General features: G+C 36.4%; 1 protein-coding gene across 2 annotated transcripts in view; it reads left to right on the forward strand.

The window, feature by feature from the left end:
• Positions 1-25,580, forward strand: part of sez6b (seizure related 6 homolog b) — a 238,284-nt gene that overhangs the window by 187,887 nt on the left and 24,817 nt on the right. For both annotated transcript variants that reach the window (XM_051129430.1, XM_051129431.1), the window contains exons 5-9: positions 2,243-2,428; positions 7,444-7,612; positions 8,170-8,336; positions 14,988-15,182; positions 17,737-17,875. In XM_051129430.1, coding sequence (XP_050985387.1) covers positions 2,243-2,428; positions 7,444-7,612; positions 8,170-8,336; positions 14,988-15,182; positions 17,737-17,875 — 856 coding nt within the window. The remainder of the gene's footprint in view (positions 1-2,242; positions 2,429-7,443; positions 7,613-8,169; positions 8,337-14,987; positions 15,183-17,736; positions 17,876-25,580) is intronic.

Genomic DNA, 25,580 nt, shown 5'->3' on the forward strand with positions numbered 1-25,580 from the left:
TCCTTCATTTCAAAGAAAAATATCTGTCTTTCATGTCTTTAGTATTCACTGCATCGGGGCTTGTTGATTTTCATAGGAAGAAGGTAAAATTGGAAATTCCTGCACTGTTGTAGCTCACAAATGTTTATTAAATAGAAGTCCAAGACCTTCTTCAGGTGCTTTGAAAAGGTGAAAGACGACTCACAGGCCAGCAGCGATAAATGGTGAAAAGGCTTTTGTGGACATTGCTTGAGAAACTATTGACAGTCTGGTTTAGTGCCGAGAGCCAGGCAAGACAATAGTCAATAAAGCCTCACTTCACAGCCCTATCCAGAATACCAAAGCTTATGTAAGAGGCCTTTTCAGGAAGTTTTATTTGGTCCACACTTGTAACTAAGATTACTTAAACACATTTAAAGGAGACCTATTATGTCAAGATGTAATAGAAGTCTCAGGTGTCCCCAGAATGTGTCTGTGAAGTTTCAGTTTAAAATACCTCACAGATAATTTATTATAGCATTTTGAAAATGGCTAGTTTGAGTGGAACACGCTGTTTTCGTGCATGTCTCTTTAAATGCAAATGAGCTGCTGCTCCCCGCCCCCTTTTCCTGAAAAGGGCTGTGACTTTACAGCTCATACCTCAGATATTCTGCCAAAAAAAAACATCTGTTTGGTTTTGACTATCGTGTCTATCGCGCTGAAATCATGCGTTTTAAACCATATTAGTTTAAACTTCACATCCGAAGCACACGCACAGAAAGTGGCTGTCACACTGTATGTCCCATACAAAAATTAACCATGGTTTTATTATAGTAAAAGTGCAGTAACCATGTTTTTTGGTGCATTGATTACCATTTGTATAACCATAGTTTTACTACAAATACCAAATAGTTAAACTATGGTTAGTGTAGCAAGCCTGTAGTCAATTTGTGGTTACCATGGTTTAACTATAGTAACCATGTTTTTTTTTTTTTCTAAGTAAAACCATGGTTCATTTTCGTAAGGGGTACTAAACTAATTCTTTTTCATGTCTTATTGCATTTAAACTAACTTAAACTAACTTAAAAAACACACAAGTTACAAAAACAGTTGATTATTTCTGTGAAGATAAACAGCTGGGAAAGAAATTGCATGTTTATATTAGATCTGTGTGGCAGCAGTATAATATACAGTAAATAAATCAATAAATGCACAGTTTTCTTGTGTTTTCTGAGGCTGGAAAGTGTGTTCTGTGCTCATCTGTGCAGCCAAAGGCAAAGCAATTAGCGTGTTTTGCTCAAACTTTTGCCGTGGTCTTAGAACTGGTACATCGTTGTCGCTTGCGAAAACATAGTGGCGGCACTCTGGGAGGAAAATTGAAGATTAAGAGGCAGTGATATTATAATAAGATCCCCTTTCTACATCACAGGGGGAGTGAAATCTAATCAGCTTGTTTTTTCACAATCTTCCGAAAAAGGCTTTTAGTGTATTGTTTTTTTGTTGTTGTTTTGTTTTTTCATGTTCATGGGTTGGTACATGCACCGGTGATCCGATTATATCACTAAAACACAGAAAAAGTCAGATTTTCATGATATGTCACCTTTAATGTAGATTTATTATTGGAGCATCATTTGCAAAATGACACATAGAAACAAAATGAAACATTGCCATTGGTCATTTTATATGTTATTCAGACAGTCTAAGTGGGCCAAAATAAGTTGCAATGTAGACCAGACTTTTGCGAGACTCTGTGTAAAAGTCAAAACGGAAAGTGCGTCCAGTTAAAAATGATGAAGAATCTGCGCTAGTCTCAGAGGTACAGAAGGTTTTGCTCTATTGCGACCATTAGACCAAATGTGAGTCTAATCTATCATCTTAGGCAGCTAATGATTGTCTCCACGCATCCCAGCAGGCCCATTCCGGCTGTGAAAACAGACAATGTTCAGGGTTCGGGTTTATTTGTCATCTTCGAGATGTCCCTTTCACACAGAAAAGGTCGCCTGCGGTCTGGAGGACGTGGAGAGAGGACATGCATTGGGGACAGACCCTCGGAGACCATATTAAACTGAGAGAACGAAAGACAGATGGAGTTTGTTAAGATAATAAGTCTTCTTGAAATAAGTGGGAGTCACTGTAATGCAATATTCATACTCCCCACAGACCTTAGTCTCAGTCTAATGATAGTTTTAGAGCAGCTTCAGACATTCGTTTAAATAAGTGTGGTGTGGCGTGCTGCAGTTTTAATCATTTGCCTAATCAGTTATTCGTTTTCTGTCCATTACAGCATTTGTGTTAAGTTGCAACTTCCCTGATAGACCAGCATATGGGGATGTGTCGGTTACCAGCCTGCATGCAGGGGGAGAGGCCTATTTCTACTGCTTCAATGGGTACCAACTCCAGGGTCCCTCCACCCTCACGTGCCGCAATGCCACCACACCCTACTGGAGCGGCAAAGTGCCACGCTGTCTTGGTGAGTACCAAATATTTTGTATATATTGTGCATTCATTCAAAAACCCCAAAAACTGTTACCACAATGTTACCAAGGTATTTTATTTTATTTTATTTTATTTTATTTTATTTTATTTTATTTTATTTTATTATTTTATTATTTTATTTTATAAAAAGGCACTTGCTAGAAGTAAACATCACCAGACAATAATCAGTGCAAATCACTGTTTATTGCCACATTACTTACATATTAATGTTTTTTGTTTTTTAGTATGAATATGTTAGCCTTAAGGTTATCTATACGCCAATACAATGACAAAATTAACATTTAGAAGATATAAGTATTCAAAACTTACAGTCTCTCACTTCCGCCGATGTGGATTAAATATTTTATGACATCACCCTGCACTTCAGCTTCTCATCAAACTTTCTGTCCAATCGAATGCTCTCTAGAATCTGAAAAGTCCCGCCCCCCTAACGATGAAGCTGCAGCTAAAATCACTAGTATTTTCTGTATGGTAAATGGCACGTAGTGCTCGAGGCCTACTGCTCTGCACATTTTGTATGTCTCCCACATTTAACGCACCTGATTCAGATCATTAGCTTGTTAGGAGAAAGATCCATGAACTGAACTGAGTGTGTCAGATTCTGAAACATATGAGGACTGGAGTTGAGAACCTCTGATATAGGGGATAGGGACCAATCAAGACAGTGTAAATATGCTTTCCACTGGGCGAAAGAAGTTTCCTCCGGTCCAGAAATATGATGCAGATCATATACGTGAGTCGGCACAGACCAAAAAACGTATCGGACCTATTTGAATTCTAGACAGGATGCTATATTTTATAGCGATATGGATGAGATTAGGAGGAGAAACAATCAGACAAAGGAGTGGAAAAGATAACACACAACATAAGTGATGCAATTTTCAAACCTCAAATCCTCAGAATCTTTATAATCACTGTTTTGCTTTAGTAACAGTTTCATGTTGAATCTAAAGTGGTAATCTATTAAATTGTGGTTGTTATAAGCTGTCAAATGCTGCTTTATCAAGCTCAATGGCTCTGATCCAAGCTTTAATATAAATGAAACGCTATTTGCTATTTAAAAAGGGGGCGGGGTTACTTTATATGTCCCGCCCTGTCTTCCTGTTCCTGTTGAAATTGCATCAACACATAGGTTGACACAGCCGTCTTACCTTAGACCCGCCTTAAATGAGCTGTAACAGTCCGATCATCATTGTTTCGATGCCGGAACAGGGACGTAGACAAGAATGGCTCCTATTCGATTGAGGTGTTCTGTTGTTGGATGTAATAATGAACATAGTGGTCGTCATTTACTCCCGACATATGAGCTGCTGAAGATGCAGTGGATTGCGTTTGTTTGTGAAGGGAATGCGCCTCCCGATCTACATATGTCCGTGTCTTGCATCCTATGTTCGTGCGAATCATTCATGATCCACCTTCAACATTTAAAGCAACATCTCCCAGAACAGGACGATTTTTGCAGAGCTGATTTTGGCAAGGTAAAAAAGGTGTTTTTTACACTACCATTGAGAAATTTGAACCAAAGCGTGTTATAGACTTTTCATTAAGACCCTAAAGAATCATATCAACTTGTGAAAAATGGGCATCCGATGACCCCTTTAAAAATGAAAACCAGACTAATCAGAACAAATCTACTGCGTTTTTACCAACCAGTGTAATTACTTTAGTGACAAATTGCTGGACCAGTAATTCTAAAATGACAATTTAGACTTTACAGCTGAATTTATACATTTCCTAAAAGAATTGTGAAGAAATTAAGTGCTTTAACAAAAAAAAAAAAAAATAGCCTCAAATTTTTGCTTTTAAACTCTCTGAATGATGATTGCATCATTTACCTCCATTAAGTGCCTTTTTCTAACCAAGATTTGAGCTTTTTTTGTGTGTGTGAAATTATTTTGTGTGCTAATTGACATTATTCCCCAATTGAGCTTCACTTGTATGAACTTGGATGATTCCTTTAGCCTGATACTAATGGATCATGGCTGCTAATATAAAAGGTTGAGGTTGCTTCCAGGTTGCGGTAAACTTGAAGTAGAGACTAACTAACATGTCACATGTGCCCTTTCACCAGCTAGACTCTTAATTGCAGGTTACTCCAGAGGGATAGTCCCTGTATTGAGTGAACTATAACAAAAGCATCAGCTAAATGACAGTTAATTACCAAATCTGCAGTACTTGATCTCTGCCCTTGAGAAATTCAATTATGAAGCAGTAGCACTAGTAAGCAGCACTGCTATCTTTACAAGTACAGGAAAATCTATGAAAGAGTATCTTCTGCTTTTAATGAACCTTTTTTCATTTGCATATAGACGCAAAGTGAGGAAAATGTTTGGTTTCGCCTGCCGATCATAAACACAGCCTCCTCACACTTGCTGATTTGCATCATTGTGAAGCCGCCCTGGACTCGCTCACTAGCAATTATCCTTCGTTTTTTCCTGCGTCTCACCATAAACATACACCCACAAGTCATCGTGTTATTTAGACACAGCCCCTATACTTTGGGCTCAAAAACAAACCTCAAGCCTGTGTAAATATTTAGTCCACACAGGTGTGATTTAACTTGACAGGGGAGAAACTCCCTGTGCGGTTGCTCACTCCTCCTTCTAAGTTAATTGGAGCTTGATCATTGATTTTGGCTGGTATGGTGGTAACAGAAGTGTTTGTGCTACAAGGCAGTGAATATTAACAACCGTACCCCCTCAAGGCAGCCCGGTGTGACAGCGTGATTGACAGGCCGGCCTCTTCTGCATAAATAAGGACTTTTTGCGCCTCGATCTCTTCGGAGAGCCGAATCCCAGAGCTGGGGAACTCTTCTCTCTTGCATGACAAACAGAACAACATCTCCGATCGCAAACAAGGCTGGGCTCCCTGAAGGAGGGCTGTTTTGATGAAGGATCTCATTTAGCGCTTCGGAGGCACGGCTGTAGCGCGTGTCGTGAGGTGGTTTTGTTAGCCTGCGGCTGCCAGACGCGGCCTGCAGGACTTGGGGGTTTTCGGTCTCGCCATTGATTCGGAGTGAAATAGCATAAACGTGCCGTTTTAGAAGTGTGCCCCTGCCATGCTGATGCAGGGCCAGGCCAGACTGTCAGAGTCTGATTACTGATCAGCATGGGCAGGCTGCCAGGGAGCAGGGCTTTGGGTCCACTTTAATTATGTTCTGTCCGCCTGACTAACCTTCAGCCGTCAAGCTCAGAAGGTATCCTCCTCCTCCAACGACGACAAGCTCTTTTTTTTTTCACTGCCTTTAAGAAAAACTGTTTATTATTGCTGTCCTTCTCTGTTTAAATCGCTGTGGTCTGAAGGTTCCTGAGTCAATGACGTGGCACATTTTTGTCTGCATCTATTAATTTTTTCAGAAATACACAGACAAGGCTATTCATACGCTACACTGTTTGACTTTTATTATGAGCATGTTTTCATTTAAGAATTAAAAGGTCTTTTATGTCTTTGTGAGGCCTGGATTTTAGAGTGTCACAGCTGTATCACAATGCTTGCTTGTTTGCTTCTTTATTTTTCATTTATTACAGTCTTGTTATTAAAGTCTTGTGGTATGACCAACATGCAGAAGAAATGTTTAAAATGGGAAATGATATCGTAGAGAGGACCCTTGCAGACCCTCATGACTATGTGTCAAGGGCAAAAAGTCTATTTTTATTAAACAAACAAAGCAACACAGACAGATAAAGAAGGAAAAAACAGGTAAGTACTTGGAGAATGCCATTGCAAAAATTATGCTAGCTTACAAAAAAAGGAAATAAAGAATAATGCAGGAGAAAACATGTAAACAAGCACTGAAGAAATTAATAAATATCTAAAAATGATAAAAATCCAGAATCTGAGGGTGCAAAAAAATCTAAATATTGAAAGTTCTTAGCAATGCATGTTGATATATTTACAATATGAAATTTACAAAATATCTTCATTGAACATCTTAATACCCTAATGATTTTTGGCATAAAAGAAAAATCGATCATTTTGACCCATACAGTGTATTGTTGGCTATTGCTACAAGTATACCTGTGCTATTTATGACTGGTTTTGTGGTCCAGGGTCACATTTGAACTTTTTATGAACTTTTTAAGGTTAGTTTAAGGTGTAAAAAGTGTTTTTTTTTTTTTTTATTAATATTTCATAATATTTTTATTATTGTAAAATAACTATTATATTGAAAAATATAACAGAAATATTTGTAATTATTTTATTAAATGTATTAATCATTTATATTTATATTAATATTTATATGTATTAAAACTTAAAAAAAAAAATCCTAAAATATAATAATTCGTATTCAAGGTGTAATTAAAATATGTTTACCTTTTTGTATATACTGTATATACTTTTTAGTTATCATGGCATTTTTACTTGTTGAAAAAAAAAATCTAAATTTCTAAAACCATCATGAATGCAAAGTGCAACTTTGCGACTGTTAACAAAGTTTGTTCAACACAAAATTTAATTGAATGTGAAATTTTAAAGTTAAAAACTAAAACTAAAATACAATTTGTCTTGACAGCTTCAAAAAAATATTTTTACAGTGTATGCAGTAATAACTTCTGGAACCCAACATACTACATCTGTCATGTGACTTATAGCATCACGTGTGTTGCAACAACAATTTGTGTTGTTTTACTGTCGTTCAGAACTGGAAATATTTTTTTGCCTACTGTCTTGTAAATACTATGAATTCAGACATGCCACTCATTTCATATACTGTTTTTTTTACCTATATACAAAGTAAGCAGACATTTTTGTACAAAGAGAGTGTCTGAAAATCTCTTCAATGTGTGAAAACAGCACTCGCTTATGCCATATTACTATTATTGCTACATTGTTGTGTTTTGGACAGAGGTCTAGTCATTGTGGTCATGCACTATATAGAAGGGTTTTGTCATACACACCTAAAAATGCAGTCTGAGGGCTTCCTCGACCTCTAATTCTCATTTTTTCCTCTCAGTGTCAACTGTCTATTTTCATTTGTACTTTGAACAGTGTCCTGCGGAGGAATGCTGAAGAACGCGACTCTCGGCCGCATCGTGTCTCCTGGCTTCCCTGGCAACTACAGCAACAACCTGACCTGCCATTGGGTGCTGGAGGCCCCTGAGGGTCAACGGCTGCACGTGCACTTCGAGAAGGTGGCTCTCGCGGAAGACGACGACAGGTCCGTCGCAGTCGACTCGCTCAGTACTCGGATATTATACACTAATTAGTCATCTGATGTTCAAAGAGACAGTTGGAGAAGCTCCGAGTGTCTCTTCACAGTGCCGTCACACTCCAAATGTGGCGCTGCTCTTCAGGGCATTATCTGCTACGGCGAGAGCGAGGCATGATAGGAACAGCTGTGAGTGCGTGAGTGAAAGTGGATGAAAGTTTCTGAGATCAGACACTTGCTCTCCTTTAAAATAATTTAGAATAATCAAATCCCCTCGTGCAGGCGCGGAGAGAGCGATTAGAGCCCACTCCAGGGCCTCAGGAGGGGGATTAAGTTATTTTTATTAGCGGTATCCGCTTTTTCTGCAGGCTTTGCTAACAAATGGACTTTTAATGAGGTCACTTGCTGCTCAGCTATTCAAAATCATATCAGGCAATTATTATGCAAACTGCCAAAAGACAGTACTAGAAATCAGAGAAACGTTACATCTGCTGCCAAACAGATCCTGTTGAAAGATACATTGTTTTGAACTGAACTAAACCCTTCCGTTCTGTTTATGTCTGCAGGTTTCTGATTAAAAACGGCAACCACATTGATTCGCCGATTTTGTACGATTCATACGAGGTGGAGTACCTTCCAAACGAGGGAATCGTTAGTTCCACCAGACATCTCTTTGTGGAGTTTACGACGGATGGTTTCGGGACCAACACAGGAGTAGCCATCAGATATGAAGGTATGGACCAACAAAACAATTCTAGAATGAATACAGTCCAATACATTTTTGTTTATATGAACCCTAAATGTAGCAGTCTGATTGACATATTCATTTTGTGTTATTAGTGCCATGATGACAAATGCAAAAAGAAAGCCATTTATTTTTGACAGTGTTGGGGAAAGTTACTTTTAAAAGTAATGCATTACAATATTCCCTTACTTCCTAAAAAAGTAACTAATTACGTTTTTTTTAATTACTTTTTATGGAAAGTAATGCGTTACACAACTTTTGCATTACTTTTAAAATCTGGAGAGGGCTTGCTTGTTTACTTTTAATACAAATTTTTTTTTTAACAAATGTAAAAGCCCTTTCACACCAAAGTGAAATGAATAAGCCTCAGGCTGAAGGAAAAGTAAATTTCACGTCTGTACAGTGCAACGCAGAGGAAAGTTAAACACTCTTCAGCAATAAAAAAAAATAATGTTAGTTTATCTAGTCATTGTATTATTAGTATGGTTGAACTGGATCATCAAAGGTCAGCAGCAAAGACATTGGTTAATAAAATGGGATTAAATACATAAAGGATATTTGAGTTATTTAACATTTAATTATTGCAGGTTTGCGTCATATTCTGAGTTTTCATTTCACTGTTTAAATTTGTTTCGATGAAGACTGCATCAGCTTTTTTGCATGTTTAAATTTAGTCTAGAACAAAGGATCATCATGTTCACACGTTACTTATTTGAAAAAGTAACTTAAATATTTTCTTGTAAATTAAAAAGTAATGTGTTACTTTACTAGTTACTTGAAAAAAGTAATCTGATTACAGAACTTGCGTTACTTGCAATGCGTTACCCCCAACACTGATTTTAGAAGAGCTTTTTTAGCAAATATTTAGCAAATATATCTCCTCCACTGACCAGTAAGACATGAGACAAAAACACACACATGTTCTTAAGAGTTAAAGGGATAATTCACCCAAAAATGAAAATTCTGCCATTAATTACTTACCCTCATGTCGTTCCAAATCCATAAGACCTTCGTTTATCTTCAGAAGACAGATTAGGATATTTGAAAAGAAATCTGAGAGCTTTCTGACCCTGCATAAACAGCAACGCAGCTACCACATTCAAGGCCTAGAAAGGTAGTAAGAAAAGTGTGTCAAATCCTGACTCGGAAGAAATGGTTAAAGTCTGTATTTTCGTTTTCCATGCGCACAAAAAGTATTCTCATAGCTTCATAACATTACGGTTGAAACATGTCACATGGACTATTTTAACAATGTCCTTATTAGTGTTGCACAATATACCGGTATTAAAAAGGTTAGGCGATACCCTGGTTTTAAAAAAAGTTGCGATTTTACATTATACTAGTACTGGTACTTTAAGCATGGATTTTGAAAAGAGTAAAGAGTTAATTCCTGAGTAAAAACGTGGACGGAATCGTGGGATCCGGTCATAAAAACGGAATTTACTGTATAACACGGAATGTCATGGAATTTGCCTATTTAAATATGAATCTTGCATATTCTGCACGTCTCTGTGTGAATGAATGGCGCAAATGCGCGGTTTCATTTACTACATACAAACTGAAGCATGCTTGATGTTTGCCAGGGTTTTTAGCCTCTGCCGCCCCAATATATGAGTACATGAATACATAAAAATGATCTTTAGAACTCTCGCTTCATGAGCATTTTACCATTACTTTTGAGAAAAGTCATATCTTATACAAACAGAAATGTTAAGGTCTTTACAGCGACCCGTCAGAATTAAAATTTGGTTTAACTTGACAGAAATATTACTTATTGTAACCGTGCTATTACTACTAATAAAAATATTATTAAAACAGTAATTAAGGAACATTTACCAGAAGAATTACTTACCTCAATCTACTTACCAGAAAATTGTAGATACACAACAGTGTTTCCAAAAAATAAAATAATAATAATACAACAATAAATTAATTCTTTATAAAATCTAATTAATTATAATTAAAATAATTAGACATGCCTTTGATTATTAAAATTTATAGAAAATGAATGAAAAACAGATTCAATTTGATAAAAATAATATAACGTATTTCATAGGGCCTTAAAATAAATTTTTTTGTTAAATTGCTGTTAAATTGTGTACTGTTAGTTTCATATTTTTAGTGAATTAGACATACCTTTTGTCTAATATTTTTTAGTGTAACCAATTAGTCTAGAAAAATTAAAATGGAAAAACAGAATCCAGAAAAATAAAAAATGGAATTTGGAAAAAATAAAACAGAATTTGGGAAGAAATAAAATGGATTTCATAGGGCCCTATTTATTTTATTTGTGTCTTGTTTTATTGTATTTGTCTGCTTTGTTACTTGCATCTATGTTCTTATTATTAATAACAAAGATAAAACCTCCTGTTGTTTTAAGTTTTTGTCATAGTATCAGTTCAGTAGTAGTATCAAGATATTTTTTGTCAGGTATTGTATTGAAGTCGCAATTTTTCTATCATGACAACACTAGTCCTTACTACCTTTTTGGGCCTTGAACGTGTCAGTTGCGTTGCTGTCTATACAGGGTAAGAAAGCTCTCAGATTTCATCAAAAAATATCTTCATTTGTGTTCCGAAGATGAACAAAAGTCTTACGGGTTCGGAACGACATGAGTGTGAGTAATGAATGACAGAGTTTTCATTTGTGGGTGAACTATCCCAGTATATCCGCAAGGTATTTTTGAAACTGATTGAGAAAAGACTTGGATTCCAGCTTAACAGGATGTCGTAATAATGAGGACTTGATAGCAGCCAGCATCTTTTCTAATCCATCCTCTGCTGGTTTGTCTCTGAGCCTGGCCGTACACGGCAACGGTTACCAAGTTCAAACGTTGTTTGAAGAGCACATGTTCTCTACAGAGCCTCGGGGCTGTGGTGGAGACAAAGAGTGTACCTTCCGGCACATTCCCCTTTCCAGCACATTCACACCAAAGATCTGTTCTCCCACGTGCCTTGCTAAACACTCCTTAGATTCGTGGCTCAAATGAGATTTATTCAGATTAAATCAAATGGAAATCGAATGAAGCGGGCAAATGCAACCCGACAAGGTCGTTAAAATGAGTTTTAACTGGAAACGCAAAGCCTTTTTTTTTTTTTTTTTTTTTTTTTATACAGAAATTGCATTCCTATTCTCTCTGACAGGTCAGTCGAACATGTGCGGTTGCATTTGTTCACAGGGATGTCATGCACACCTCAGGACCTCACAGTCATTATCCGGCGAGATCAATCTAATCTCATTTACCATGCCGCAATCCGATTATGCTATCTACAATATACTAATGTGCCTTCACGGCAACCTGTAACAACTCGCCTTGTCTTCTTACGCTCCAGACGCTCTCTCTGAATTTCACACCAGGCAGAGTGCTCAGGTTTTAATAGTCTTTCTGATTGAAGTGCCGTTCTCCTTTTTCTGCCGTCATAAACAAAATGGATCTGTTTTTATCAATTTCAGTTGACTAGCAAAAGCATTGATCTGGAACTCTGTGGGTGTTGAGAGACCACACGCCAAATACTCCTCCGAAGGCCTTTTAAACCGGATTCATGTTAATCTGCGTAGTAATTGCGGTTGAACAGAATATTTTTATCTGTATTTGCTGAAATAGATCAGAGTTTTCGAAGTATTACTATTCATTTTAGAGATTATTTTCACATTCAGCATAATTTCGACCTTGCTCTCTATGATTGTTCTCTCAGTTTGGCTCAGAGAAACTTTTGTAGCTAAAGTTTCATACCTTAAACCGTACTGATCAAATGTTAAGGGTTGGTAAGATAATTTTTTGGTTTGTTTTTTTGTTTTAAACGTCATGTATGGAAGCCCGATTCAGTCACTGAACAAAAAAATAAACCAAAAAAGGTAATTGCGTCTTTTTATCTCACAATTCGGACTTTTTTTTCTTTCAATTACGAGTTCACATCTTTTTTTTCTTAGAATTGTGAAAAATAAACTTGCAGTTGTTTGTAATAAAGTCAGAATTGTGAGATATAAACACAATTCTCAAAATTACAAGTTTATATCTCACAATTGTGACTTTGTTAATCAGAATTGCAAGTTTATAATTTATAACAAGCAATTAATTGTGAGTTACTAAGTCGGATATGAACTTGCAATTTTGAGAACATATCAGTCTTTTTTCCCCAACATAATTGGACTTTATAACTCGCAATTGCAAGTTTATATCTCACAATTCAAAGAAAAAGTCAGAATTGCAAGAAAAAAAGATAGAAAGCAAGGTAAAAACTTGCATTTTGCGAGAAAAAAAGTTTTTATTGTAAAAAATGGTGAGTTTTTTATCTTGCAATTTATCTTGAGTTTATATCTCGTAATTCTGACTTTATATCTCCCATTGTGAGTTTATATCACGCAGTTATGACTTTATAACTACTAATTGCGAGTTTATATCAACAGGCTCCAATCCTTGTGATCACCAAGGCTGCATTTATTTGACCAAAAATACTGGAAAAACAGTAATAATGTAAAATATTGTTACAGTTTAAAATTAATTCTATTTTAAGATATTTTAACCCTTTAACTGTCACCGTCCCCTCCAGTGGGACGCCTAAGTTTACTTCACCATATTACAATTAAATCCTAATCTAATCATGACAAACTATACATCGTTGGAAAGATCTAAGACTCCTAAATAGATATTTTACCATATTTTTGTGATAGAAATGATGTAGGAAAAGTAATAGATTAATATATGTCAAGAGTGCAACTTAAAAAAATCTACATGAGTTCTGACCTTTGTCACAAAGGACTTTCTTCGTTGGCTTTTTCCCTATTACATTTTAGAAATCGGAAGAAATTATATATCAGTTCAAAACTTTAAATCTCAAAATTCATCCTTTAAAAGGCATTTTAAAATCAGACATTGCATTACCATGGAAAATGTACATCAAAATCGTATTACAAAGTATTTTCATTCATGAATTATATAAATTTAAGTCTGGATAGTGCATTTTTATGTCTGTTTTAAAAAATGGGAGTGACAGTTAAAGGGTTAAAGTGTAATTTATTCCTGTGATGGCAAAGCTGAATTTTCAGCAGTCATTACTCTAGTCTTCAGTGAATAATGATCTTTCAGAAATCATTTCAGTATGAAATGTACAATTTTCAGTATTTGTTTGATGTATAGAAACTTCATAAGAACAGCATTTATTTGAAATAAAGATCTTTTGAAACAATATAAATGTCTTGACAGTCACTTTTGGCCAATTTAATGTAACATGTAGGAATCAACAGTCTTTTTTCCTTAAATTAGACAAGTTATGACATATAGTAAAAGTTAAAATTAAAACCAAGCCACTTTGACTTTTTTATTGATTGTGTGGCAAACATTTTTTGTAATTTTTTACTATTTTTTAATAATTATATCAAATCAATCAAAATTCAGTGAATAAAGTTTCATTGTCGGTCTAGTTATTGTGTTTTCTCTTAGTATGAAATTATCCTATAATTTAGTTTTGAAAGAATTTGATGAGAAATGCTTGACTTCATATTTTAATATGTAACTTTTGTGTTTCGGAAAATCCAAACAAAAGCTTAGAATATTGTTGGAAATCTCTTTGAAAACACTTTTTTTTTTTTTTTTCTCAGGACACACAGAAAAGTCTGTTTGCTCACCATTTAATCTAATTGCCGCCTGGGAGAAATAACTGAGACTTCAAAGAGATTTCATTTATGGTTTTTCTTTCCTATTGGGACCTCACCCATAGCAATGACATAAAATGCACATAAATTATGTACTGTCTGGAAAGTATTACTCTTATTTCCATATAAATCTGTCTTCTCTGTTGATACCATCTTATATAATGATTGTTTCTGTGCTTATACGAGAGCAGGAGCTGACTGATGAATAAAATGCCTCATTCCTAGTTCTTTAGAAAACGGAGTCAGATGAAGCCAAAGATGAATAATGCAAATGTGCCTGGAGAAGAGGATTGGGTGGGGGGGAGGTGGGTGAAAACAGTTTGCGGTAATTGGCAGAATCGCCTGTGTTTATTAAACAGAGAGCGAGGCTGAACGTAAAGCTGAATGTGGGTAGTCTAATCTAGCTCATGCTTGAATGAGGCCGGACCCAGAGGGATATCAAAGCCAGTGTTTATCCATAGTCTGAACATCCTCATCTTAAGTCTCCTCCTCTCGCTCTAATCTCTATTCTACATTCTCAGACGAGCACAACAACCAATAACGGTTCAGCCAGGCGTGACGGTTTGTTGTTTCCCTGAGTGAGTTTGTTCATTCACGTTTCACATTTATTCACGTCGTCAGCCCGTCTCTCTTCCTTTTACGCCCGTAAGTGGCCTTGCAAGTCTGGCTAAGGATGATTAACTAACAATCTCCTTCCAAGGGCAACTTGAAACCTTGGGTTTGCATCCAGGAAGATTATGATTAGTGGGAAAGTAAAATGCTGCACAGACAAATTCTTTTAGACTGCCATCGAAAAATGCTTTTAAATTCGGATTCCACGCCGTCCTCGGCCTTTCGGACGAAATTATTTTGTGAAGCTGTTAAAGGCTGAGCCGAGCAGACTGGTTGTCTGTGTGTTTTAAGCTCTTCTGAAATCAGATGCTTGGTGATAGTGTTTGGCCTGTGATGTGCGTCTCGGAGCAGGTGATTTATGGTGTGTCCTCTCAGCTTTTGCAGCAGGGCACTGCTACGAGCCATTCGTCAAGTACGGCAACTTCACCACCACTGACAGCACCTACGCTGTGGGCACGGTTGTGGAGTTCACCTGTGACCCCGGATACACCCTGGAGCAGGGCTCTGTTATCATCGAGTGCATGGATCCCAGCAACCCTCAATGGAATGAGACTGAGCCCGCCTGCAGAGGTACGTGTGAATGTTTGCATATGCATGTGTACCAAGGTTGGGCCAAATTCCGAACTGAAGAATTGGCTGCCTTTCAAGTCATGAGAGTGAATGTGAATTTGTCCGTAAGGCTTATAAACTTTCAAACTTTCAACTTTTTTTTCCCCCTAAACCTTTCAAAAAAGGCTTTGTCAAGTCAACATGTCTTTGTCTTGAGTTCAGTTAATTTTGATTCTTCTTCCTTTCAAATTGCCTTCAAATATGTATTGCAATTTTGCAGCCTCTCTTCAAATATAATTCTGAATGGCGCACAATCCTGTACACTTTCTAATTTAGTTGATTTCACTAAAATTACATATTTAAGTTTTATATTTTATTTACTAAGCACCTCCAAACCAGTTTATTTAGGCACTAAATGCACTAGCAAATATCACCACACTTTATTTTATAAAAGTCGTGATGAAATGAAAGTAGCGACAAATCTTTTGATCTGCTTTGTCACATGGAAGAAAGAAGTCTGGAACATCGAGATAAGATGAAAAAAAGATTTTAAACAAAAAAAACATGGTAGAAATTTAAATATTTAAATTTGAAAATAGGGTTAATTTTCATTTTATTTCTGTAATTATATTTTTATTTATATGCAAATATGATTAATATCAAATACACCTTATTCACAAAAGTTAATGCTATTAGCATAAAAATATTTTAATAATAATATTTATATTAAATATATTTATGGTAATATTTGTATTATCATATTTTTATATTAGAAATATTTTAATAAAGAAAACTTGTACCAATAATATTATTGTTAATAACAGTAATATTGTTTATAAAACAATGTTAATTATATTAATTATTAGAATTTTAATATTTATTGAGATTTTTTTTGTTTTTCTCTTATTCATGGCTGCAGTTGCTCACCAAAAGCTGATAGAAATTCATAACAAAGAATATTATAACTAGCCATGTATCCAAAAATGTTGATTTAACACATTTGCTCAAGGGAGACTTATTATGCCCTATTTTACAATATGTAGTATAAGTCTCAGGTGTCCCCAGTATGTGTCTGTGAAGTTTTAACTCAAAATACCCCACAAATCATTTATTATATAATTTTAAAACTGCACATTTTGAGTGGAAGCAGAAACACGCTGTTTGTCATTCATGTCTCTTTAAATGCAAATGAGCTGCTGCTCCCCGCCCCCTTTTCCAGAATAGAGCTGTGCCTTTACAGCTCACACCTCAGCTCACACCTTTGCGTTGAAATCATGCGTTTTAAAGCCATATTAGTTTAAACTTCTGATAAAGGGTTTTCTGAGCGCACACATTTGAAGCACAGGCACAGAAAGTGGCTGTCACATGGCATGTGAGTACTAAACTAAGTTCTTTCATGTCTTATTGCGCTTAAACAGTCAAATACACACGTTTATGTTACAAACACACGAGTTACAAAAACAGTTGGTTATATCTGTGAAGGTAAACAGCTGGGAAAGAAATCGGGTGTTTTTACTGTGTGGCAGGGGCGTAATATACAGGAAATAAATAAATAAAATGTGCAAGTAAATACCACCTTTGATTCTTGAATTCTCTCTTCCATGTTCACACGTGAGGGTATATGTGTAGACTGTACATTTGTGTTTCTGTGTATAATCTTCATTCGTTAGCTGCTGAAGAGCTCTACAGGCAGCATGTGTAGGTACAGTACAAACCCCTCACATCCTTTTAGTGCCTTTTCTATGTAATCCACTACATCCTGTGTCACCTGGATAGGTTTCAGCCACTCTTAGCCACAGTCACGCGCCTAAAGCAGCACTAAAAGCATTAAGCCATGGAGGCTAGTAGCAGGTGCACAGAGCCGCAGAATGTGAGAATACCTCGCTCATAAAGCCCCGATTCCACCCCCACATACACACACACAGTTTCATCTTATCTGACCCGTTGCTCAAGTACATTTCTCTAGCCTCACAATAGAGTTTGGATTGAAAGGATTTAATCGTACTGGCTCCAGCAGAGGGTCAAGACAACAGCTTTTCCATTTGAAAATGTGCTTACAACCAGCTAAGCCAGTGTAGTGGTGTGAAAAAGGGAAAAATGAAAACAGGAAGCCTGAAGTTCTTTATTAATCTGACTGGAATTTTCCACTTAGACCCTGGTCGGATTAATCCAGGGTTTGACCTCTGTTCCAGAGCTAGGGGTCACCTATGCAACAAATTGGAATACAAAATGCCAGAACTTTTGAAATTTGTATAACCATTATGTTATTGTTAACTAAAACTAAAAGTATTACAGGTCGTTTTCATTTTAGTCAACAGTACTAAAAGTACTACAAATACTAACACTGATATAAAAATATGCAAATATAAAATACAAAAACTATTAAAAATGGCATTAAAATAACACTGATAACATTTGTTTTATTTGTGTATTCATGTATTGTATTTGCAAAGACTTTTGTGCATATTTTATCTATAAAGGTCTTTTTTAGATGCAAAATATAATTTTGGGTACATCTTTGCATGTTTGGTTTACCTTCTGACCTCTTTTTTCTCTTTCTTTGGTTGCTTTGCAGCGGTTTGCAGTGGAGAGATCACGGATTCAGCTGGGGTGGTGCTGTCTCCAAACTGGCCTGAGGCCTATGATAAGGGTCAGGACTGCATCTGGGGGATCCATGTTGAAGAAGACAAGAGGATCATGCTGGACATCCAAGTGTACGTCAAAGTGAATGACATATTTACACATTATCACACAGAAACCTTCTGCCAGCCTAGACTTTGATTTATGTTACACTATGATATCCATCTTATATTATTTTAACATGAGGAAATAAATTGCATTATATTGTAGGGGTAAACTGTGGGAAACAAAACTGAAATCATGATCCGCTTAGCATGATTATCAAATTACAAATGTTGCAATTTGAGGAAAAAATCTATATATATATTTCCTCAAATCGTGCAGCTCTGTTATATTGTGTGTAATTACTGAAAACATTCTCTACTGCTATATATAGATGTCAGGTTAATTTAATTTAGTGTGATTTAACTTTAAATGCCTCACTGTAATATAACATCTTTTACTAGGTGAATTTTCAGTAAAGAATAACAGTGATAATTAATTACATTAATTCTAATACGTTTTTAATCAACTGACAGCTTAAGTTATATACCATGTAGGTGGGCAAGTGTAACGAAGGCGCTGAGGCGGCGTTAGAATCCATATGCAGAGGTTTATTGTACAAAGCAGCAAACATACACGTAAAACCAGGCAATGGGTCGTTAACCAGAAAGCAGTCCACTCTTTCGACAGTCCAAGGGTAATCCGTAAATCGTAGTGAGAAAGCCAGGCAATAAGGTCAAACCTTGATATCAGTCCACACAGTTCAACAATCCAGAAAGGGTAATCCAAGAAATCAGTAGTCAGAAAACGAGGCAGAATCATACACGTGCAAACAAATCAGAGTAATCAGAAAACGCTTGGTAAGGCAGGTAAACTGGCAATACTTCGCAATGTGTGAGCACATGGTGAGTCCTTAAATACTGCCAAACAGGAAGTAGCAGTAGAAGCAGCAGAGGGAGCGCGCAGTCAGTATTCGGGTGATGGCTCCCTCTGCTGGCTTGGCATTACAGCAAGATGACTTTTGTTCTCATTTATATTATTTAGTTATTTTCATCACCCAAGTTTTTGACTGTAGAGGAAGTAACAATACATCCATCTAGATGCAAATTATTATCTAAGAGATTGTGTGTACCGTTTATCCGAATTTAACAGCAGAATTATTGGTCGTCCAATCTTTAACATTTTTATCACAATGTTAGCTTAGATACTTTTAAAAATTTCATGTGGTCTTGTTGAAATATATAGTTGAGTATCATCAGCATAACAGTGGAGACTAATCCCATATTTTCTCATAATATTACCAACATGAATATTGAAAATAGCAGAGGGCCTAAGACAGATCCTTGTGATACTCCAAACTTTACTGCGTTATCACCACCATAAATCACCATTAAAACCATCCTAAAACCTTTTGTAATCAAGCTATGAGTATTTAATAGGGATTAACGATATCAAAATCTCACAATACGATAATATCGCAATATGAAGTCCACAGTATATTTACTGCAATATAACAAACAAAAAGACAAATGAAGAATTGGAAAATAAATTACAATTTTGTATCAGTGAATCAACTGGTACCTGAACTTTAAAGGGCACTCAACCCTCTTTTTATTTGTGATGTACTGTCTCAGTCTAAATTACATTCAACAATGACAGTAATAGCCATATATTGTAAAACAATTGCACTGCAAAATAAATGAAAATTAGTATTTCATAGGAATATTATTTTTGCTTTACACTACAGTAGGGAAATTACAATACTTCTTTTCTCATTTCTACACTCAAAAGAGATATTATGAATTTGGACTGTAGTAACATTACCTATTTAAACTGCTAGCTGTCACTGCTTTTATTTTGATGGAAATGGCAGTAGAGCTTTTGTTTTAAAGAAAAACTCCAACTTCAGTGAAAACAGGCTTACAAAAACGCATCTCACTACAAATCTAGTGAAATGCTGCAATCTTCTGCCACAAAAATAAAAACTGGTGGCCGCTGCGTTCCCAAATGCACACTAAACTCACTCTGCATGCAATAAACAAATTCACTGCACTCATTCACTGTGAACTGAGCCGTTTTGAGGCGCGGAAAACACTGGATTACAAACTGATCGCTTAAACAATGCATAATGGTGCAAAACACAACTTTAAAGTTTTATGTTAGAATAAGAAGTTTAGACATATTTTTAAAACTACACTTTTTGCCTAGAAGAACTGTCGTTTTAATATCGTCATGTGACCACGATAATATCGAGACAGTTTTGCTTTTGCGATATCACTATATTGATAATATCATTACATCCCTAGTATTTAATGACCTATAGTGTCAAACGCAACACTAAGATCAAATAAAACTAGTATGATGCAAGAAGCAAATAATCTCCCAGATTCTCTCTAGAGTTTTTCAGTGGACATAACTCAGCTTTTAATGTATCATCACTAGAGAATGCAACTGATACATCTGCTGCATCCTTTGCTCATGCTGAGATAAGTGTGGATTAAATCCACTGGGGCTTCATCAAGACCTTTCAGCACACTCCCTTCATACCCATCAGTCTCTAACTGTAGATTTCTACAGGCTCGAACTCATATCACCATGGGGCCGCCTTTCTGCTGGGTTTGTCCTTGATGTGGCTGAGATTGCACCGCAGTTTCAAATACTGGAGCTTTGCGTCATCTGCTCCCCACTGACCGATTCGGCTCCATTCTGCTCTCACTGTCCAAATGAAACACCCGTCATATCGCTCTGGGCATTTTTGTGAGATTTCTGTTGAACTGCGATGGCCTAGAACTCAAAGACCTCGACTGGCTTTTCTGAAGATCTCCCAGAGCATTCATCTTTAAAGCACTGACACAACAGCACAGCTTTCTTCCAAATGAATCTAAACTCTTTGAGAATTAACCCAAAAACAATTTAAATTTCTCTCCGTTGCATAGATAATTACTGTGATAAGTGTGGAAGTGCGCTTCCTTAGTAGCTCCTGCTGTCAGCCAAGTTCTCAAAGACGAGATTGCTGTTGCCTAGCTTTATGCTGAATTTAATTGAGAGGTCATGGGAAAGGTTGAGTGTATCTGTAAATTGCGGTTAACGTCGCATCAGGTTTATTCAGTTCGCACTCCCTGCCAAATGCAGTCAAACTGCGCTGGCGGCGAGATTGAAAGATGGCAAGCGAGAAAGAGTTATTTTCTCTGCAGAGCCTCGTGGGGAAAAAGACTCAACTACTTGGAGATGCAAGCTAGATCAACATGCCGTCCTCTCACAGGAAAAAATACTCAGAATGCTCTGTTCCAAAACCTACTGAGCTGCCTATAGAGCCATTTAAAGGCATCATTGATGTAAAAGCTGTGACAAAAGACAACTTAATTATTTAGCATCTTAAAGGGGACATCGGATGCAAAATCACTTTTACGTAGTGTTTGCATACAAATGAGTCTTAGCAGTTTGCGCCTTGTTCTCTGTGCTCAAGCACCTGTAGCAACAACATCTCGTAAGCAATGCAGGTGTTTTGTAGTTGGATGTAAAAGTATCAGTGGATTAGTTTTGTTTTTGATGGTAATGTGCCACCGATTACACAATAAAATGGAAGAGAAGGGCGGAGTGAGCAGTAGCTCATTATCATTTAAAGAGACATGCACCAAAACGCATTGAACCGAGCTGTTTTTGGCCAGGTAAAAGGGTGTTGTTACTAACCAAAGTATGTTGCAGACATTTCATGAAGACCCTAAAGAATCATACCGACTTGTGGAAAATGGGTATCCGATGACACCTTTAAGACACTCAATTTTAACCAAAAATATTTTTAGGTGGCATCATATGTACATTTCACAGAGAACGCACTCCCAGAATGCTTTACGGCAAGCTCACAAATGAACCCAAGATTGCTTATGCTCACAAAGGCTGCGGTTATTTGATCAAACATATGGGTCATTCTATAATTAGGGGTACATTTAGAATTTGACAATGTAAAGAAAATAGTTTTCCTTTTTCCCCAAAACCCAAACATGACCTTACATAGCTGCTTTGAAACAATCGAGATTGTGTAAAGTGCTAAATAAAGGTGATCTGTAGGAATATGTGCATAAAGTACCATCCATGTTTGCTACTGTCCACCATGTTACCTTTACTGGGTAACACAGTTGACAGGTAACTTAGTTGACATTTTTAGTGTTTTGGGCCTATACTCAACATGGAAGCCTAGAACTACTGAGCATATTATATGTTTAGAAAATAAATTTTCATGAACAAAACATAAGTTTTAGTTAAACTGTCTTGCAGCAATAATACTTGTGTAACACTGCTGACAGTCAATTAATCCACTCTTGTCACAGGTTTGCTAGTTTAACCAATATTAGGGGAAAGAGAGAGAACAGAACTTCTAGTGTTTCATCCATGTTCGTCTAGAGGAAATATCATCAAACTGCAAAATATTATGCGAGAATGGGACAAACTATTCCTTTTTGAGTAGGGGTTTCTAATAGGTAACTTAGTTGACAATGGTTTTTCGGACACAAATAAAAAGTTATATCATCAAATAAAACATATTTATATTTTTGAAGCACACATCCAAATGTTTTAATAACTTAATCTAACTAAAGGTAAAACTATGAAATTCATTTATAGATGAGGTAATTTTCATGCTTAAATGCAGAGTAGAATGAGCAACAGCTGAATACCAGGGTTGTATGTGATATGAACATCATTTTTTAACAAAAGATATGGCTTTTTAACATATAGTAGTGTGATTGAGGCAAAGTATAATTGTGTACTAGAAAATTAAGCATCGGGGCTTTATATTGATGAAAATATATTAAAAATATACTTCACGGGCATGAGATGTACCCACAAATTATAGAATGACCCATACAGTGAAACTGTATTTTTATAAATATTATTACAGTTCAAAACAACTTTTTTCATTTTTATATGTTGAAAAATGTAATTCATTCCTGAATCCTGAAAAGATAAATTTTCAGGGGGGCATGGAATCTTGTGCCCCTGCCCCTTTAATCGCTAATGTTAAAGAACCCAAACCTTTGCGCACTAGCTGTAATTAAATAATAAAATGTATTATTGTAATTTCTGTATTTTTTACATTTTATACTGTACTACAAGCAACACGCTATCACTAAGACCAGCTATTTGTGTGGTGTATAGAATTGCTGCTGATGAAGAGTGCTTCAAAACAATATGACTTATGAGGTTCCATATCAATTAGGATGCCTATGTAGGCAGCTGGCTTGCTTTTGGAACAGAGTTTGAGAGTCTGCTCTGAACGAGAGTTGCAAATGGGGAGTAGAAAAAAGAGGGCAGATGAAGGGGCATGTTGTGCATAAAGAGGATGCAGAAGTGGGATGCACATTGCACAAAGGTTAATAACAAACTCAACAGAACAACAATTATTTTATTGGGTGTTTTTATGAATGTGAAATCAATTATGTGAGCAGGGAAACAAGTGTTGAGTGTGATTGTGCCGTCAGGTGAGGTGCGGAACATGAGGCCCGGCTGTGTCAGACCCAGATAGATTATTCATGCATTCAATAATTTGGCTGCCTTAATTAAGATTCGCTCATTTGCATACGGTTCCTTCGCATTTGTCATGTTTTCTCTCTCTCTCTCTCACCGCGAGTGTCCCGGCTGCAGCGTTACATTGTGCGGCTGTGTAATAAATGACATGCTGGATGTTTTGCTGGAGATGCAGTCAACATAATTAATTTTCCATTTATTTTGTAGTCGAGGTAATGGAGGGAGATGGTGAGTTTTCGTTTTTCCTTCCGGTGAGGGATTAGGCCACGTGCTTCTGTATGAGGTCCAGATGTCTTGAGACAGATGTACTGGTGAATATTTGCTGATGTAAATATTAGCCTTGTTTATACCTGATATTAGCATCTGTTTAGGGTTGAAACGAGATAGGATGACACTATACATATATACATGCATTTAATTTCTTCAGTACTTTTGATATTAATGTGCTTCAACATGACAGATCATGTGAAGCATTCGCATCTGAAATTGTTAATACAATTCAACTTTATTTGTGGATTGATGAATATATTGCCGTTTTCTGCAATTAATCACACCTGTCATGTACTACCATGCAAAAGTATTGACTAATTAATTTTATTAAGTAGAGGTGCACACAGTGTCACAAAAAATATATTTTAAATAAATGCTGTTAGTTTGAACTTGCTATTCATCAAAGAATCATGAAAAATGTTTTCCACAAAAATATTAGACAGCACAACATTCCACACTACACAGCAATTATTCAACAGTGATATTAATTTTAAAAACGTTTTTGAGCTGAAAATTAGTGTATCAGAATGATTTTTGAAGGATCATGTGACACTGAAGACTGGAGTAAATGCAGCTGAAAATTCAGCTTTGCATCACAGGAATAAATTGCATTTTAAAAAATATATTCAAAAAAGGTTTTAAATTACAATATCTCACAAAATGTTTGTTGTTACTGCATTTTTGCTTAAATAAATGCCACCTTAAATGCAGTAATTGGTAATGTACAAGTTATAATTAAAAATATTGGATCCCCAAATGAATGTAGAATGAACATTAAAAAAGTATATTTTAAATAATATTTTAACTTTTGTTTTTGTAGGTTTCTAAGGATAAAATGAGTAATTATAGCTGTTTCATATTATTTTTAAAGCCATAATTTAGGCCTAAACTACTAATGATCAGACAACTGTTTTTGTTTATTATTTATGAATGTAATTAGCTTGTACATATAATGTTAACATTGGCACAGCCTCAGACATTTAAAAAAAAAACATCTCTAATAATGACCGACTGTATTTTTTTCTTCATTTCATAACTCTCTTGATAATCTAGGACCATTGAGCAGAGGAACATGGGTGTATTGGTCTACGTATGTCTGGAGTCATTCCAGTCTGCCTATGCATTCCCCATTCTTATAATCTTCAAATGACTAAATTTATCAAAGGACATATGGGACATTATCAGCCAGGCACATCAAGTGAGACATATAAGGAGGGAAAATGAGTGAGGAGGGAGCCAACCACAGCTGTTCAGCCCAGAGAGACTGAGAGACTAATAACAAATCTACTAGCGCTCGTGCACCCACTTTTAATATTTCGCTTCTGTCCTTACATTCTTGCATGCATCTTCTTATATGCAATCATTGACCCGCCACAGGTCTGTATTGCTACGTAGGTGTCCTGCAGAGCCCTTTGGATGCACTTGAATCATTGGTACTGTAATACAGGGCCCCACTGCTGGAGGCTCATTATGGGTCCGTAAGAATATTTTAGCCCGATAATGAATATGCACCCACTCCTCCGTAATCATTCATCAATGTACAGCGCACTCCCAATTACCTGAGAACGTGGTGCGTAATGAAGGCTGATGAATTCATTTAGCAGGGAGGGTTTCTCACGCTGAATGTGCTGGGCCGCGAATTGGAGGAAGGGAGGAAGAGAGGTGCACAGGTGACAGCTGGCACACCTGCACACAGTCTTTCATAGACTTAGCTGCACAGCAGGGAATGCTGGATATATCAGAGCCAGTCAAAATCCGGGATTCCCATGAGTGCTACAGCCCTCTACTGGAATTATAGTGCACAGCTGTGCAAGGCCGACATGGTTTAAGTAGGATGTATTTACCTTCTTGCCATAGCCTGCAAAAATCAGATAAGAATAAATTAACATTAGAATTAACATTATAACAAATTTTCAGATGGATGTTATCTTTATTAACAAACCGCATATTGTACATTCTCGCCTAAAAAACTCTTAAAACTACATGTAGTGGCACAAAAGCAGT

The sequence above is a fragment of the Labeo rohita genome, chromosome 15 (genome assembly GCF_022985175.1).
Source record: "Labeo rohita strain BAU-BD-2019 chromosome 15, IGBB_LRoh.1.0, whole genome shotgun sequence".
Lineage (NCBI taxonomy): Eukaryota > Metazoa > Chordata > Actinopteri > Cypriniformes > Cyprinidae > Labeo > Labeo rohita.